Here is a 19,146-nt window from a genome sequence, read left to right as displayed (position 1 = left end):
TGGGAAAGTCTCCGGGGGGATGCTCAGGACTTCTTGGGAGCTCGCCCGTGTTTCTTCCTCTTCTGGGTATGAGGCTTTATGGTCCCAAGACGCATAGCGAGTGTGTGGAGGGGTCCAGCAGGTCCCTTATTTTAAATCTATCCAGTTCAGTCTGTCTTCTGAACCTGGGTCGGCTAGATGCACGGCAAATGCCTTAAGATTTGTATTATTTCTAGCTCCTTTGTTTCTTTTTTCTTTTATTGTGGGTGGGGAGTCACACCTGGTGGTGCTCAAGGGTTACCCCTGGCTCTGCAACTCAGAATCACTCCTGGCAGGCTCGGGGATCATGTGGAATTCCGGGAATTGAACCAGAGTCCGTCTTGTGTTGGCTGCATTCAAGGCGAACACCCTACTGCTGTGCTATTTCTCTGGCCCCTTTCTTTTTCCTTTTTTTTTTGGGGGGGGGAGAGGAGATTGGGCTACACCCAGCAATTCTCAGGGGTGTGCTCAGAAAGTGACCCCCAGTACTGCTCAGGGGACTAAAAAGGTGTCAGGGACCAGACTAGGGTCGAGGGAGGTCATAGAGGCCCTGGAAAGACAAAAGCCCAAGCCCCTCCCTGCTCTCCTCAGGGGTCCTGCATCTTGCATGGAAGGTTTGGGGTGGTGATAAATGAAATAGAACTAAGCTACACTTTGGTTCAACTGGATTTGACTTGGGTTCTGGTATGTTCTGCTTAACAGACCCTTACAGGGTGTGTGTGTGTGGACACGATGCCCCTCAAATGACTGCCAGGGACCCTGTAAATGAGACCAGGGGCCTGCTGGCTGCTAGTCTCAGATTCAGGCACGTCAAGGGGAGAGGGGTGTTCCCTGGGAGTGGTGTTGGGGGGAAACCTTCCTCCTTGCCACTGTGGCAAGGGCAAAGCCAGTCACTTTCGGGGTTGCTGGATGTGCTGGGGTCTCTGGCAGGGGTGCTTGTCCATGGAGGCATGAGGCTTCTGGTGGGCGACTTGGGCGGCCTCGGGAGGGAAGTCCTTGTCACCCTGTGAGGACACACAGAAGGGGCGGGTGGGTCAGTGCAGAGGGAGGAGGATACCTGCCCCTCCCTGCCCTGTCCTGAGTGTGGTGGCTGAATGGGGCCACCAGGGTGTTTGTTCCACTCAGCAGGCCTCAGCGCTGCTCTCTCTGCTTCCCCAGGTCACTGGAAGGCTCTTGGGAACAGGGGTGCTGGGTGTTTTCTCTGCTAATATGGGTGGGGGTCCTGGATCTGGGCAGGGCAGGCCCATAAAGCAACGTCTGAATGGGGTTTGCACTCACAATTGAGAGTGGTCTGGGTGCCAGGGGGAGAGAGGGCCTCGCTAAGGTAGAGGATGGGCAAGTTCCAAGCAGTGTTTGGGGTACGGCAGTGTGTGTGGGCCTTGATGGTTCACTGTGGGAGTGTGTCTGAACCATGGAACCATGGAACTTTTTGGTTGTTTGTTTCTGAGCCATAACCACCAATGCTCAGGAGTTACTCCTGGCTCTTCACTCAGGGTTCACTCCTGGCAGGCTTGGGGAACCATAAAGGATGCCGGGGATGGGACACGGGTTGGCTGTGAGCAAGGTAGATGCCCTCTCCACTGTGCTATCACTCTGGCCCCAAAACCACGGCATTTCTCAGTGAGGTTTTGTGGACCCCAAATCAAGGAGGGGCAGTTGTGTGGACACCTGCAGAAGACAGTATTCTAAAATGTATGGGGTGGGTGTGGGGTCTGCATATACATATCATGCTTGGGTCGAGGGGCTGAGAGTTGAAGTTTGGAGATTGGAGAGGCCATGGGGACTCAGGGTCTCAGGACCCCACTGGGTCCTTCTATCATCTCAGCCCAATAGATCTTTTTTGCTTGTCTTTTGGGGCCACACCTGGCATTGCTCAGGGGTTATTTTCTGGCTCTATGCTCATAAATCACTCCTGGCCGGGGATAGAACCCTGGTCTGTTCCGAGTTGGCTGCGTGCAAGGAAAATGCACTACTGCTGTGCTACCACTCTGGCCCCAGCCCCATAGTTCAATATCGATGGCACAGGACCCTGCGAGAGGGTTTGTCCCTACATCAAGGTGGGGGGGGGGTGTGTGTGTCTGGGACAGGGAGGAAGGTGGGGGAGGAGGGCAGGTCCTGGCAGAGGGTGGACAGGAGCCCCCTACAGACAAAGCCTGTGCTGAGTTCCCCCAACCCCACAAGCTCTTACCCGGGCCACGACGCCAGAGATCATGACGGTGGGTTTGACGACGCTGAAAGGTAAGAGGGGAAACGGGGAGTCAGTGGGATCTTTCCCAAAGAGGACTGGGAGAGTCCAGACACAGACAGGTCAGGGAGGGGGCAGCCCTGATGCTCCTTTGCTTGGAAACCCATCCCCAGGGGCCTTCATGTCTGGGGTGACATCAGATGGGTGGGAAAGACCTGGCTGTCTCTGTTTGGGGTGAAGTCACCCCTTGAAGTGTAGCGATCCTGGGGCTTGTGGGCCCGAGATGCTCAGAAAGGGCTGGGCTCCCAGGGTTCCCCCAAGGTTCACCTGGTCCTGCGGGTGTAGGGCCCAGCTTCTGGCAGCACCCCAGACCCTGGGTAAGGCCCAAGGCCAAGCTCCGAGACCCTATGTAGGGGCTCTTGGGTTCTTGTGGGTGAGACTGGCCTCGACCTTGAGCCCCACCAGCCTCTCTGTCACTCTGAGGGCCACAAGGGGGTGCAGCACTCACAGACAGGCCACCCTGGTTATCTTTCTCCAGGATGCAGGCATTCTCTATTTCTTTCCGTTTTTAAGTGAGGGAAGAGTAGAGCCACACCCAGCAGTGCTCAGGGTTGGCTCCTGGCTCTGTGCTCAGGGCTCACTCCAGACTTTCAGGGCACCTTACCTGGGCAGTCCCCAATCAGCCATGCCCACTGGGTACCACACTTGCTTACCACTGGCCACAGGGGATTGGCTGTGTTCTGAAATTCTCATGAGGGGAGGTGGAGAGTGGGCCCCACCTGTCTTAGGAGTGCAGAAACTGGAGGTGCAGAATACCATGTAGCTGGAAAGAGGGGGGCTGGACGCTACTCTGAGGGGGGAGTCAGCCCCCCCTCTGGTGTGTGAGTATACAAAGCAGGTGACACAGGTGAGCGAGGGCGCTTGTGGGAGACACAGACATCCCCCACCAACTCCTCGGCTCAGTACCAAGATATGAGGCAGGGGTGGAGGACTCCTGGTTTAGTGCTCATCCCCGTCCCCTACACACACACCCGACTCCTGGGCCCAGGGTGGCCTTTACTTCTGAGCTGCCCGAGTTCGCAGGAAATAAAGAAGCCCCTCGGTGACTTCTCCACAGAGACTGGCAAACAGGGGGTGGCCTGAGGCATCTGGCCAAGGGGTTAACTCACGTGGGGGACCTTTTCCTCAGCACCAAAACGGCGCGTTGTTGTCATCAGTCATCAGTCATCAGAAGGCGGGAGGGGGAGCAGGGGACCCGCTGGGGAACCGGGATGCAAGAGCATCTCCTGGGGTCGCCCGCGGTGCGCAGGGCGGCCAGGGCGCAGTTGCGGGATCTATCCACAAGGTGGCGCTTAAGCTCCTCCCTGCTGGGCAGGGAATGGTCATCTCAGACCATTCAGAGGGGGTGTCACCTCTGATTTTTTTCATTCCTTTCTTTTCTTTATTTGGTCTATACTCCACTCTTTTTCTTTTTCTTTTTGGTTTTTGGGCCACACCTGGCATTGCTCAGGGGTTACTCCTGGCAGGCACGGGGGACCATATGGGACACCGGGATTCGAACCAACCACCTTAGGTCCTGGGTCAGCTGCTTGCAAGGCAAACGCCGCTGTGCTATCTCTCTGGGCCCTACTCCATTCTTTTTCTCCCCTCCCATCCTCTCTACTTCTTTCTCTTTTTTTTTAAAGCATTTTATGTATGTATGCATGTATGTATGTATGTTTTGGGGCCACACCCGGCTGTGCTCAGAAATCGCTTGTGAAAGGCTCGGAGGACCATGTGAGATGCTAGAAATCGAACTCGGGTTCGTCACAGGTCGGTCGCATGCAAGGCAAAAGTGCCATAGCTCTAGCCCAGTGCTTCTCAAATAGTGGGGCACGGCCCCCCTGGGGCGCTTGAGGCTCCGTAAAGGGGGGCGCGTTCGACCTCGGCAAACACTGTCATAACAAGCCAAGCCCCGTGTTTATGTCTCTGTATGTCTCTGGAGCTGAGAGTTGCTGTGTCCTGCTTCAGACCCTGATTCGAAAAGCTATGCATTGCAAAACGTGCTCATTGTAGCCATTAATCCAGACATCATCTCTGATGAAAAAATCAGCTCACATTATTTTATATATTTTTGTTTTGCAGGTTAAAGTTATTTTTTTTTTTTTTTTGTGGTTTTTGGGTCACACCCGGCAGTGCTCAGGGGCCACTCCTGGCTCCATGCTCAGAAATTGCTCCTGGCAGGCACAGGGGACCATATGGGACGCCGGGATTCGAACCGATGACCTTCTGCATGAAAGGCAAACGCCTTATCTCCATGCTATCTCTCCGGCCCCTAAAGTTATTTTTTAAATAAAGATACTTTTACAGTTGCATGGGGGGTGCAAAAATGTTTTCTTCTTCCTAGGGGGACATGACAGAAAATAATTGAGAAGCACTGCTCTAGCCCCTCTTTTTTTTTTTTTTTTGTTTCTTTTTTTGGCGGGTGGGGGACACCCAGCAGCGCTCAGGGGTTACTTCTGGCTCTGTGCTCTGAACTCCCTCCTGGTTCGGGGGACCATATGGGATGTGGGGGATAGAACTCTGTCCTGGATCAGCCGTGTTCAAGACAAACAATCTACCGCTGTGCTAACACTCTGGCCCTTCTATTTCTTTTTGTTCTTTCCTTTTTACTTTTCTTCTCTCTTTTTTATTTGTTTTGGGGCCACACCCAGCAGTGCTCAGGGGTCACTCCTGGCTCTCTGCATTTGAGCATCACTCCTGGCTGTGCTCAGGAGACCCCTATGGGATGCCAGGGATCAAGTCCGGGGTTTGTCGTGTGCAAGGCAAGTACCCTCTGGGCTTTTATTGCTCTGGCTCTAAGGTGGGATGAGGTGTGGGGGGTCACCTCTGGGCCCAACCCCTGAATACAGAGCTGAGAGCAGCCCCTATGCCCAGACCCCCATGCTCCAGCAAACTTTTGTTCCAGAATGTTCCAAGGGCCCTGCAGCACAGGCCCAGGTGTAGAACCTGTGGAACCCTGATACAGACGCGCACGTCTAGTCCCTTCCCTGCAGACAGCCCCTTCCTGGGTCTCTGGGTTCATTCAGTGTCTGTTGTGGCCGCTTGGTCCACATCTGTGGGGGCCCTTCAGGTCAAGCCCCCCCTCCCCCCCAGGCTTGGCAGGCTGCCCAAGTTCGGTCTCTAGAGAGTAACATTGCAGCCACTTGGTTACCTAAGTGGAAGGAAAAGAAACAAATCCCTCTGCAGGACCTGCAACATTGTTATCTGGAAACCTGCTTTTGCTACATTGCTTCACTAAAGCTAAGGAGGGGGGTGAGGCGGGAGTGGAGAGATAGCACAGTGGTAAGGCAGTTTTGTCTTGTATGTGGCAGATCTGGGAGGGACCCAGGTTCAATCCCCCGAGTCCCATATGGTCCCCCGAAGCCTGCCAGGAGTGATTTCTGAGCACAGAGCCAGGTGTATCCCTGAACCCTGCCATTGGGTGTGGCCCCCAAACCAAAAAACAATTCCTGGCACCAAACAAGGTCCCCAAGCACCACCAGGATTGATCCCTGAACACCGAGTCAGGAGTCAGTCCTGAGCACTGCCCAGGTGTGGGCCCAAGCCTCCCACCCACCCCGAAGAGACAGAGAGTGGAAAAGTAGTGCAAGAGTCAGGGGCCTGCCTGTATGCGGCAGACTCAGTCTTAGGGCTGGTGACTGAGCTTGAAGGACTGGAGGCAAGACTTTGTGTATCGGTTTGAGCCCCAACACCTGTGTGTGGGCCCCTGAGCATGAAGCCGAGATGACCCCTGAACAATTCTGACATACTGTGATGGTGGGGAGTGTTGGATTTGCAAAGCAGCCAGGAAAGACAGATCCGGAGTCATGGAGACTTTTTATTTTTGGTTTTTGGGCCACACCCAGTGATGCTCAGGGATTACTCCTGGCTATACGCTTAGAAATAGTTACTGGCTTGGGGGTCCATATGGGACGCTGAGGGGTCGAATTGCGGTCCGTCCTAGGCTAGTGTGAGAAAGGCAACGCTCACATCACTGCTCCGGCCTACCAGGAGCAATTTCTAAGCACAGAGCCAGGAGTAACCCCTGAGCATCTCTGGGTGTGGCCCCAAAACAACAAAATAAAATAAAAATAAGTGAACCAAACAATGTGGTTCCCACTGGGAAGAGAAATCAAGTGGCGATGCTTGTGACTTGGAACTGAAAACTTAAAGAAAGACTTGGCCATCAGCTGAACTTATTCTGAGTGTTGATTTTTACTGTCTATCTTCTGTTGAACTAAGAAACCATATTTATTGGAAGTTAAATCAAGGAAAAAGCTTGAAAGAAAAAAATTAAGAAAGAAAAAGGGGCTGGAGTTATAAACAGTGAGGAGGGCGATTGCTTTGTAGGTGTGGTCAACTTGGGTTTGATCCCTGGCATCCCATATGGCTCCCCAGGTCTGGTAGGATATTTTTGAGGGGGGGGGTTTGGGTCACACCCAATGGTGCTCAAGGTTTATTCCTGGCTCTGCACTTAGAAGTTGTTCCTGGCAGGCTCAGGAGACCATCCCGGGTCTGCAGTGTGCAAGGCAAACACCCTCCTGCTGTGCTATGGTTCTGGCCCCACAGAAGTGATTCCTTCCTTCCTTCCTTCCTTCCTTCCTTCCTTCCTTCCTTCCTTCCTTCCTTCCTTCCTCCCTCCCTCCCTCCCTCCCTCCCTCCCTTCTCTCTCTCTCTCTCTCTCTCTTTCTTTCTTTTTTGGTTTTTGGGCCACACCTGGTAACGCTCAGGGGTTATTCCTGGCTATGCACTCAGAAATCGCTCCTGGCTTGGGGGATATGGGACACCGGGGGATCGAACCACGGTCTGTCCTAGGCTAGCGCTGGCAAGGCAGACACCTTACCTCTAGTGCCACCACGCCGGCCCCACACAGGAGTGATTTCTAAGCACTGCTGAGTGTAACCCAAATAAAACAAAACAAAACAAAAAACAAAACAAAAAAAACCCCAAACAAACAGACAAGAAAAAAAGGACCAAAAACTAACCAAAACATCACCAAAAGTCACACCAAGGCCCCAGGGAGACCCTGAGTTTAGCCCCTACCCTTGGGTGCCAGCTGCCTCACCAGCCATCTGGAATGTAGAGTCCCAGCTCCACACGCCCCTAGGGACATTGGTTAGAACCTTTTCTGCAGGGGTGGGTGAGCTGGACCCAGAGGCTGAGCATCCCGGTGGCCCGTCCCTGTCCCTGTCCAGGGCCCATGGAGGTCCTTGACACCCCTGAGGCTTGGCAGGTCTGAGATTCAAATGCTGTGCCCGCTGGCACCTCCCTTGGGCAGTGGAAAAACAAACTCTCTGCTTCCTCAGGGTTTGTTCAGCAACTATTGGACACCGCCCTGGCCCTCGAAGAGTGTGACTGTTGTTTTCCACTTCACTAAGGGCCCAGTATGAGTCAGCGGGGGCCTGGGTGCCAGCATCCTTTCCTGTTTCTCTGTCTGGTTTTTTTTTGTTTGTTTTGTTTTGTTTGTTTTTGTTTTTGGGCCACAGGCAGTGACTCAGAGACCATATGGGATGCCGGGGATCAGACCCGGGTCTGTCCCGGGTAGGCCACATGCAAAGCAAACACCCTACCTCGGTGCTATTGCTCCAGCACTGCCTCTCTGCCTTTAAGACGTGCCCATGTGATGGGTTCTGGACCTGAACGGCCCATCTCTGCACCCTGAGTGGCTTCAACATGGTGTGGGGAGAAGCCTAAATGGACCGAGACTCCCGGGCCCCACATCTCCTCCCACAGGTGCCAGGGTGGTGGTGGGGTACAGGCGTTCCAGAAGTTCAGTGGAACCCCCCTGCTGTGTGCTTGGTGAAGAGTCCAAACCCAAGCTGACACATTGTGGGGGATGTTAGTGGTCCTGGAGAGATCCCAGATCCCCCTCTGTTCCCACTGACTCTTGTTGAATCTTCAGGGATCAGAGCTTCAGATCCAGGGAAAACGAGGCTGCAAATATGTCCTGATACCCTTTTGTTGTTTGTTTGTTTTTGGGGGGCCACACCTGGCAGCGCTCAGAGGTTACTCCTGGCTCTTTGTTCAGAAGTCGCTCCTGGCAGGCTGGGGGACCATACGGGATGCAGGGCATTGAACCCGCGTCTTTCCTGGGTCAGCCATGTGCAAGGCAAATGCTTGATGCTTTGCTACCACTCTGGTCCCTGAGCTGGTACCTTTAAAATGCAAAGCAGTGGGCACAGTGGGGAGGCCACTTGCCTTGCTTGCAATCAACCTGGGTTCGATTCCCTGCATCCCATAGGGTTCCCCCAGCATCCCACCAAGAGGGATTCCTAAGCTTGGAACCAGCAGTAAGCCCTGATCTCAGCTGGGGTTGGCCAAGAACCCAAACCAAAACTAAACAAAAAAGTTCCACGAGAAACATACCAAGCCCTATAGAATGAAAAATAAAATAAAAAATCAAAGCCCCATCCAGGAATGTCCCATAAACACGGGCTCCCCTTCCCTTCGGAGGGGCTGTCCTGATAAATTGATCCCAACTAAGAGGCCATAATTTTGCTTTCAGTTTATTTGGGGGCCACACCTTGCAGGACTCAGGGCTGACTCTTGGCTCTGTGCTCATGGATTGCTCCTGCCGGGGCTCAGGAGACAAGAGGAGGTGCTGGGGATCGAACCCCGGTTGCTGGCTGTCTGCCTGCAAGCCAAGTGCCCTCCCACTGTGCTGCCTGCCCCGTAGGAGGTGTAATTATGGGCTGAGAAGAGAGAGCAGCCAATTATTTTCGGCCATTTCCTGCCTCTTATACAGAGTGAAGGCATTTCTAAGAAGGGCCTGAATTTTATGATGAGTTATGTGAGAGAGACAGAGAGACAGACAGATAGAGACATAAACAGAGAGAAAACATGTGAATACACACACAGTTGGTTGCCCTCTGGACACACCTGGGAAATGCAGAGTCTCAGGCCCAGATGAGGGGGAAGGGCATTATGATCATAGAGGTCCTTGCCCATTTCCAGCCAAGATATGGTGGGGTGCCGAAGTGATAGCACGTCGGTAGGGTGTTTGCCTTGGATGCTGCCAACACTGGACTGACATGGGTTCAATCGGCCTGCCAGAAGCAATTTCTGAGCACAGACCCAGGAGTGATCCCTGAGGGCCGTCGGGTGTGGCCCAAAAACCAAACCAAAACAAAAGTGATGAAATATGGAGCTAAAATGATAGTATAGTACAGTGAGGAGGAGGGCATTTGCATTGTAAAAAGGTGGATCCGGGTTCGATCCCCAGTGTCCTATGTGGTCCCCTGAGCACTACCAAGACTAATCCTGAGTGCAGATCCAAGAGTAATCCTTCAGCTTTAGTGAGTATGACCCAAACAAACAAAGAATTACAAAATACTTAGGTTAATAAGTTTAACCAAGCAGACTGGGGGGAAGGGGAAAAAATCTGAAAAAGGACCAATAACTGAGCAGGGTTTGATCCCCGGCATCTTATTCCGTCCCCCCACTGCACTACTGGGAGTAATTTTTTAGCACAGAGCTAGGAATAAACTCTGAGCACAGCTGTGAGTGACACATAAACCAAAACTAAACAAAACAAAAATAGCACCACGGGGGCTGGAAAATACAATAGGGCAGCAGATTGGGCGTTTGCCTTGCAGGTGGTCAAAGCAGGTTCAATCCTCTGCATCCTATATAGTCCCGGAGCACGGTCAGGAATGATGCCCAAGCATAGGACTAACCTGTGAGTACTGCTGGTGTGGCCCAAAAACAAAAAATATAGCACCATGGACGAAAGTGAAGACACGCACCCAGGAAAACATGCATCTTCCCTCCTGTGCAAACAACTTCACCTACGGCCTCTTCTCCCAATGACTACCACTTCAATCACTATCCCCTGCCCAGTACCAGGGGGCCTATGTCTGCTATTAAAGGTCTGTCCATCATTCCAGGCTCAGCAAAGGCCAGTTTTCAGATGCTGACTCATGTGTTAATTGACAACATACATGTTGCAGCTGAGGCTACTTTTGTTTGTTTTTTGGGGGGCCACACCCAGCAGCACTCAGGGGTTACTCCTGGCTCTGTGCTCAGTAATTTCCCCTGGCAGGCTAGAAGGACCCTATGAGATGCCAGGAATGGAACCGAGTTGTCTGTTGCTCCAGCCCCCAGGACTCCTTTGATGTGACTTAGTCACCCACGGCTGTTCCCAGAGGGCAGGTTTCCAGAGCGGTTGGGATGATTCTTCCCTCCTGGCCACTGGCAAATGCATGTGGGGGTGTGAGAAGAAGCCAAGCCACAGAGGCCGAGCTGCTGGGCAGTGAGGAATGTTCTAGTCACCAGCCTGTGAGGACTCCTTGGGACCAAAACCCAGCCCTTCTCTGTAGGGGCTTCTAGGCAGGAGGGTGGCCTGACTGACTCCTCCTGCCTGTCACCTTGGTTTCCTGGTCCTTCAACTTGTCACCTCCTGCGGTGGCCCTCACTGCAAAGAGTAAAATAGCTATGGGGCCAGAGAGATAGCACAGCAAGCGGTAGGGGTAGGGAGTTTGCCTTGTGTGTGGCCAACCAGGACAGACCCAATTCGATTCCCAGCATCTTATATGGTTCCCTGAGCCTGCCAGGAGCGATTTCTGAGTGCAGAGCCAGGAGGAAGCCCTAATCATGGGCGGGTGTGGCCCCCAAACAAACAAAAACACCCCCCCCCCCAAAAGAGTAAACAGCCAAGTTCGGGGGACTTGCTGAAGATGCTCCTGACCTCACTGTTGTCACAGGGGGACAGGGACAAAGGGCTCATCGGAAGTCTGGCAAGGTCTTCCCGTGACCAGTTTGTTCTAGCTTGCAGGGCTGACTTATACTCGTTCAACAATCACCCAGAATTCATAGCTCATGGGGGCAGTCTGACTTTTGTGTCTTGGCGTTGGGACTGGCTGTGCTCAGATTACTTCTAGTTCTGTGCTCTGGGATCACTCCTGGCTCTGTGCTCAGGACTTACTCCAAGCCTCGTGCTCAGGAATCACTCCTAGCTCTGCTCGGGGCTCACTCCTGGCCTTGTGCTTAAGGCTCATTCCTGGCTCTGTGCTCAGGACTTACTCCTGGCCTTGTACTCAAGGCACATTCCTGGCTCTGAACTTGGGGCTCACTTTTATTTCTGTACCCTGGTTCACTCCTGGCTCTGCAATCAGGAATCACTCTTAGTGGAGTATGAGGGACCATATTGGATGCTGAGGACAAAACCTTGACTAGCGGCATGCAAGGCAAGTACCCTCCCTACTGTGCTATCTCTCTGCCATTCTCTGAATTTCTCAAGTACAATGACATCCTTGGATTCCAGCTCGCATGGATTTTCCAGTACAGATGGGGCGCCTCCCCAGGAAACTGAGAGACTCCAAAGACAAAGCCAATGGAGAGTCAGGGGAAATTGAGGGCCAAGAGGAATGGCCCTGCTTGCAAGGATCTGGCTCAGCCTCCTCATTCATCTCCTGCCAGCTGGAAGAAGGGAGGAGCACAGCCAATGAGCATAGGACCTACTGCGTGTCTAGGGGACCCTGATACAGCCAGGTTCTATGTATCTGGATACAGTTGGAGCCAGTGGAGGATTTGGACAAGACGTTGGGGCCAGAGCAATCAATAGCACAGAGGGGAGGGCACTTGGTTTGCACACAGCCAACCCGGGTTTGATCCCCGGCATTCCACATTGTCTCAGAGCACTGCTAGGAGTGATTTCTGAATACAGAGACAGGAGTAACCTGGTGTGGCCCCAAAACCAAAAAACGAAAGTATTACCGGAAGCTGGAAAATGAGATGGACCCACAGCCCTATTCAAACCAGGATTAAGCATGGATATGCTTACATGTCTACATGGCTTACATGTTTACATCAAAACATCATCTTTAAAGGTTCCCCAAAGGTGGAGAGAAGCCCAGCATCTGGAGCAGGTCAGCTTTAATGCAAGTACCAACCCCCAGGAGTGAGTGAGGTAAAAAGAAAACTGGGGGGCCAGACTGGGGTGCTTTCTCTTGCATTCAGCCAACCTAGGTTTTGGTTTTTGGTGTATGGGCCACACCCAGTGGTGCTTAGGGTTACTCCTGGCTCTGCACTCAGAAATCACTCCTGGCAGGCTTGGGGGACCATATGGGATGCTGGGGATCAAACCCAGGCCTGTTCTAGTTCACTGTGTGTGAAGCCAAAGAAAAGATAAGCTTGAGAAAACAGAGTGTGGCAAACTGCTTTTATTATGTGCTTTTGCTATGCACGTTAAAAGCAGAACCTATCCTTGTTGTTTTAAACAAAGATATTAAGGATTAACTCTCCATACCCCCTCTCACCCTGGGGATTGCAAAACCCTCGTTGAGTGTACACAGGATGCCTTCAAGGACAGGATATGCCAGCCACAAGATCTTCAACAAGATATGTGACCCAACCCCATGACACACAAGGTGCCGACCACCACAGGACCTTCAGCAAGATGAGTGGCCCAACACTATGCTGCATTGGGAAACTTGTGTATCAGATGCTGTACCCTCTCCTATTCCCCTTTCTGAACTATAAAAGTTCCCCTTTTTCCTTGATCAGGACTCTCTGATCTTTGTCCAGAAGCCCTACCTAGCTAGAACTAAAATAAACCTGCTTTGCTGCTTGTATTCCTGTTGAATTTGGAGTCTTCATTTGAGGCAGTGGGCTTCCAGGGACCCTAGCATGTGTACAAGACAAACATCCTACCGCTGTGCCATCATTCCGGCCCTAGAACTCAGTTTGAAGGAAATTCTGGGAGCATCTTCATATTTCTGTAGTCCTCACTTGTATTTCTGTGATGTCCACAGTCCCCATGTGAACCCCTAGGAATACCCATAATCCTCAGCTACCCCCGTGATACCCACAATCCTCACTTGCACCCGTGACCCCCATAGTCCTCAATCTCTAATAGGAGGGACACACAGCCCACACCCCATTGTTTACATCTGCACAAAGGTGATGGCTTCTGCGAGGGCCTGTGGGAGATTGCACCACAGGGTGGTGCATTCCTCAGGTGTGGGGCTAACGCCAGAGGGAGAGAGCTCAGGTCCAGGCTCCATCCAAGAGATGCACAGAGAGGGGGAAGGACACACGAACACACACACACACATACACACACACACACACACACACACACACACACACACACACACACACACACACACGCATGCAGGTGCCCTGAGCTCAGGGTTTGCACTGCAACTTTGCAACTTGTCCCAGTGCTTCCCACGTGCACACCTACCTGACAGCCTCCCACTCCTGGTCCTCCTTGTCTTTCTCCTCTTTGGCGTCTCCAGAGTGAGGGTGTTTCTGCACGATCCGCTTCCCACCGGCCTTCACTGAAATGAGAACAGGAGCCAGGTGAGCTGGCTGTACCCTGATTCCCTAAGCCTGAGTATGGTGGACTGGGCACAAGATGGGGAGCCTGGTTAGGGACAGTGCAGTCCTGCCCAGTACCCTGCACTCAGCATCCAGCACTGCTCTCCTCAGGCCATTTAAATACTCCCCTAAGGCACTTGCTGTTTTTTTGTTGTTAAGGGGGGAGGGCAGAGGCTGAAATAAGTTTTTTATTTGTTTTGTTTATATTTTTGGCCACATCCGGCAGTGCTTAGGGGTTCCTCCTGGCTCTGCACTCAGAAATTGCTCCTGGTAGGCTCGGGGGACCATATGGGATGGTAGGAATCTAACCTGTCTTGGGTTTGTCATGTACAAGCCAAGTGCCCTGCGTCTGCGTTATCTCTCTGCCCTTCATCAGTTTTGATTTGATTCGTGGGGCAGCCCAAGAATAATCTGGGGTATGTGTGCAAGATTTCCACCAGCACCTCAATTGTGGCAAAGCAGCACCTGGGGAGTTAGTGCAGTAAGAGACAAACCAGAGGGGCCTGGATGCTCTGAAACCATAACCCCACCCCACTGGGAGGTAATTCAGTGATACTGTCACAAAAGTGTCTGATTTTGCTGGTCTCCTCAGTGGGGCTCTGCCAGAGGTTTTTAGCCAATTTGGGGGGGGGGGGATGGTTCACTGTGAGGGCAGGAGGGCAGGTGACCTGGATATGATGAGATGCTGGACATCAGCCAGGCCGCCCTGACAGAGGTTAAGGGGCTCCCATGAATGCGTGAGTGTGTCTGGAAGACTCAGGGTACTATCTCCCTGCTTTCAAATGCATCTTCAATTTCTCTCTCTCCTCTCTCTCTCTTCTCTCCTCTCTCTCCTCTCCTCTCCTCTCTCTCTTCTCTCCTCTCTCTCTCTCTCTCTCTCTCTCTCTCTCTCTCTCTCTCTCTCTCTCTCCTCCTTCCCCCTCTCTCATTCTCTCATTTTCATATTTTTGGGTCACACCTGGCAGTGCTCAGGGGTTACTCTTGGCTCTGTGCTCAGAAATTGCTCCTGGCAGGCTTGGGGGACCAATGGGATGCCAGGAAGCGAACCTGGTCACTGGTCAGCTGGATGCAAAGCAAATGCTATACTACTGTGTTATCGCTCCAGCCCCTCTTTCTTCTCTCTCTTTTTCTCTCTCTCCCTCCCTCCTTTTTTATCCATACCTGGCTATATTCTGGAGTTACTCCTGGCTCACTCCACACTTAGGGATCACTTCTACTGGTGCTTGGGGGACCCTATGGGATGCCGGGGATTGAACACAGGCCAGCTGTGCAGGGCAAATGCCCTCCCTCTCCACTGTACTATCTCTCCAATTCCCATTCTTGGCTTTTGTTGGTTTTGGCTTGGGGGGGGGGGTGGCACAGCTAGCAGTGTTCAGGGGCTATTCCTGCCTCTCTGCTCATGAGTAAAGCTTGGTTATGCTCAGGACACCATCCATAGTGCCAGGAATCAACTGGGTCTGTCACGTGCAAGAGGGCCCTAACCCCTGCACCATCTCTCTGACCTCCCTGCCAGTTTTTAAAACAAAATGTCCCTTGTTATCCTTATCAATGCCGCCCAGCACACGTAACTCAGGTGAATGCTCGTTAAAGCTTCCAAGTATTGGGAAGAGGAGCAGGAAGTGGACCCCAGGATAGATGCTCCCTTCTGTCTCACCAAAAGGCTTTTTGGGGGCTTCTGGGGGCAGAATCATAAATAGCACAGCAGGTAGGGTACTTGCTTTAAGTGGCCAACCTAGGTTCAATCCCCGGCATCCCATTAGGGTCCCCTGTGCACTGCCAGGAGTGATCCCTGGATGCAGAGCCAGGAGTAAATGCTGAGCACCACCAGATGTGGCCCTCCCCCAAAACAAACAATAACAACAACAAAAAAAGATTCTGTGGGCAGAGTGGAAAGGCTGAGGCTACTTTAGGGCTCCTTGGGGTGGGCAAAGAAGCCTTTGCCTGTAAGGTTCTTCTCTGGCCCAGGGACAGGAGGACTATATATATGTATATGTATATATACAAATATAATTATAGGAATAAAACATATATAAATATATACATATGGACATATAAATTATATAAATATAGTAATTATATAAATATAAATATGTTTTTTGAGGGGAGAGCTCCCCAACCAGGCTGGAAGCCTTATACATAATTCCCGGGGCTAATGGGGGCCACCCTGTACCCCAGGCCCCCACCCCAACTGCTGCCTCCTGAGCTCTCTTCCCTGGCAGCTGGTTTCTGAGGACATGGCCAGGCCCACTGAGGCAGGGCAGCCCCAGCATAGGTAGTAAAACTTGTTTGTTTTTCCTCTTATCTGGTTTTTATCACCAGGCCTTCAGGCAGCAGCAAACAGGGTAGACAGGAAGACTCTCTTTTCCCCTCTAGGCCCATGACCTTATGATCAGCCACCGTGCAGGTACCCAGGAGATATCGACCAGGCAGAGGGAAGCACAGTAGGGATAAAAGCAGGTCAGGAGTAAGAAAGGTTTGGAAGTCTGGTGGGGGAGAGAGGTATATTTCTCTTCACACAGCAATCCTGAGAAAACACTAAAGAGTGGCAAGAAAGCTATTCACTGTTTCCAATCGAGGTTTTTAGCACAAGCTGAAGTTACCTTGCTTACCAGAGTGATAGCACAGTGGGTAGGGTGTTTGCCTTGCATGTGTCTGATGAAGGTATATCATATAGTCTCCTGAGCCTGCCAGGAGTGATTTCTGAGAGAAGAGCCAGGCGTAACCCCAGAGTGCCACCAGTGTAGCTCTAAAACAAAAACAAACAAACAAAAGAGCCTTCCTTATGGCTGGGGCAGAGAAGGGTGCCTTAAGTTTTGGGTATTTTGGCTGCTGCTTTGCAGTATGGCCTAGTTGGCTGGCAATGCCAGACTAAACAAGAATGTCAGAACTTTTCTGCCCAAGGAGGCTTTTGCCAGGAACCACTGCAACAGGGAATTGCAGGAGGGAGGTATAAAGCAGGAAGTTGGGTTTGCTGAACACAAAGGCCCTTCCAAACTGCACCTTCTGTGACCAGTCTTTCTCCACCTCTGGCCAAGTGTGCCAAGCCTTGGAAAACCCAGACCATGACAATGAGGACGATGTCAGTAAGACAATAACGGCTCTAGCTAGCTGGGGCCTCCAGCTAGCAGACCACCCCTGAATTCTAGGAGAGGATGAACTGTCCAAAGCGGGGTTCCTATTTGCAAAAGCAGAGGCTGCCCACTCTGGACCCTCCCAAGGGATTCCCTATGACTAGACCTGACCTTCAAAGAGCAGGAAAACGAAGTCTGAACTAAGTCTCAAAGTGTGAGACCCCAAATTTGCTGCCTCCAACACTGACACCCAGTGTTGGTTTCACTTTCTTCCCTCAGATATAAGAAGGCTCCTTGCCTTGAGTCCAGTCACAGCTGCAGAATGGCTTAAGAACTAAGTCCTGGGGCCAGAGAGATAGCATGGAGGTAAAGCATTTTGCCTTTTTGCCTTTTATGCAGGAAGGACGGTGGTTCAAATCCTGGCATCCCATATGGTCCCCTGTGCCTGCCAGGGGCAATTTCTGAGCATAGAGCCAGGAGTAAACCCCTGAGCACTGCAGGTGTGACCCAAAAACCAAAAAAAAAAAAAAAAAAGACTAAGTCCTGGTAGGATCACTTGCCTTGCATACTCCTGATTGGGACGGGATCTGGTTCGATCCCTGGCTTGGTCCCCCAAGCCTTCCAAGAAAAAATTTCTGAGTGCAGAGCCAGGAGTAACCTCTAAGCATCGCTGGGTATGGCCCCCCAAACAAAAACAAATTTTGCGGATTTCGAGGGCCCCCATGTATATTGTGGATCCATATGGAGACGTGTCTTCGGGAAGTCTTTCCAACCTGGCATGCCCCAGTGTATGTAGTTGGGCATCTGTGTGTGAATAAGGGTTCTCCTTCCAACTGGCCATGGGACTCGGCGGGGCAGGGACTGAAAGGTCAGCTCTCTCCAAGGAAACCCCCAGCGTTGACTCTCCTCTTCATGGAGGACATCAAAGCCCAGGAACCAGGCCTCGTTTGTACCCCTACGTCTCTCAGGTGCCCATGTGTCACTCTACTAAAATGTCAGGGCCCACCAAGTGCCACCAACAGGGCAGGGCTTCAGCCGACTTCTTTCCGTTGGGCTGATGAGTTACTCAGCGCGTGAAACCCCTGTGCCCGTGAAGAATGCCAACCTCTGCCATGCACTTGCTGACATGCTGCGCTAGCCACCCTCTGTGGTGGTAGGTAGGCCTGGTGCCCCAAGGGATGAATGAGGTGGGCACAGGAACTACCAGAAATTTTACAGTGACCAGATGCACCAAAACAGTCAGACTTGGGCAAGGCCATCAATTTTCTGACTTTCTACCGCTAAGGAGGTGTGTGGTGTGGTGTGTGTGTGTAGTGTGTGTGTGTGTGGTGTGTGTGTGTGTGTGTGTGTGGTGTGTGTGTGTGTGTGTGTGTCCCCTGCCCCAGCCCTGCTTTAGGGTGTTTTTTGAGGCCCACAGAATAAAGGGTCTCTCCCAACTGCTCTTCCATATGGAGTCATGGTGCGTGCAAGGTGTGGCAGGAAGAGAGAATGGACACAGAGGCCGGCCTAGTGCCCCATTTCCTAAGAAAGCGGGTTCCTTCCTAGAGTTTTAACTTCAGGCCAGAAATTCAGGAACTGAAACAACTTCAACAACGGCCACAGCAAGGAAGGAGAGGAGAAGAAGGGAGGGAAGGAAAAAGGAGGGGAGGAGAGGAAAAGAGAGAATCCGGAGCTGCAAAGTCGGGGCTCTGGCAATTCCGGGGTGCAAAGGAACTCTCTCAACTAACTCTCTGGGGAGGGGGTCCTCAGGGTCCCCACACCCCAGGCATCATCATCTGGCCCTGCTCCTCCCCATACCGAGCTCATACAGAGCTCAGGCTGCTCGCCTGCCCCCCCCCCAAAACAGCTGCTCAGACATTCTTGAGTCGAGGAAGCGGCGCCCCAACTTTGCCTCATGGCCCCCTAACCCACCCACCGGGGGCCTGCTAACTGGTGCCACTGGACTTGCTCTCCCCAAGCCCTAGGCGCCTACGATCTCCCACAAACTTGACAGCAACGGTCCCTCCTGGGCGCCCCCACCCCTCCGCCAGGGCGCCCCAAGAGTGGGTGGGACAGCAAGAACACCCGGGGAGACCCAGAAGGAAGGGAAAGGGAGTCGGTACCGGCGGGCGGGTGTCCGGCTTTGGTCTCGAGTTTCCCCTCGGAGGGCGACGACATGGTGCGCGGAGCTGAGCTTTCTTTCTCCCCAGGGGGCGGCGGCTGCGGGGCTCGGCGGACTCCGGGCGCTCTCGGAGCGGGCGGGCAGATCACCTGGAGGGGCGTGGCCTCCGAGCGCGACGTGGCAAGCCCCGCCCCGTCCCGCCCCGGCCAGCGCGGCGTGCTGAAGTCACCGGCCACGCCCACTCGCCCATGCCCTAAGCGAGGCCCGCCCCGGGCGCGCCCCTCGCACTTCGCATGCGCGGGCTCAGCACGTGGCTGCCAGTGCCGTGCTGAGCTAGCTAGGCTTGCTTGGGCGGAAGCGTGCCAAGCCGGATGCCGCTCCTTCCCTGGCACAAGGCTGGTCTGGAGAAGCTGAGCGGGCTCTCTCAG

General features: G+C 52.8%; 1 protein-coding gene across 1 annotated transcript; it reads right to left on the bottom strand.

Annotated features, from left to right (window-relative positions):
* Positions 1-421: 421 nt before the first annotated feature.
* Positions 422-18,858, bottom strand: DAP (death associated protein). The gene is made up of 4 exons (XM_049767957.1): positions 18,720-18,858; positions 13,410-13,506; positions 2,207-2,249; positions 422-1,022 (listed from the first exon to the last, which is right to left on the bottom strand). The coding sequence occupies exons 1-4, from the start codon at positions 18,772-18,774 to the stop codon at positions 909-911; spliced, it is 309 nt and encodes a 102-aa protein (XP_049623914.1). The 5' UTR covers positions 18,775-18,858; the 3' UTR covers positions 422-908.
* Between the last annotated feature and the right edge of the window lie 288 nt (positions 18,859-19,146).

This window comes from Suncus etruscus, chromosome 2 (genome assembly GCF_024139225.1).
Source record: "Suncus etruscus isolate mSunEtr1 chromosome 2, mSunEtr1.pri.cur, whole genome shotgun sequence".
Taxonomy (NCBI): domain Eukaryota; kingdom Metazoa; phylum Chordata; class Mammalia; order Eulipotyphla; family Soricidae; genus Suncus; species Suncus etruscus.
This window is presented reverse-complemented; position numbering and strand designations above follow the sequence as displayed.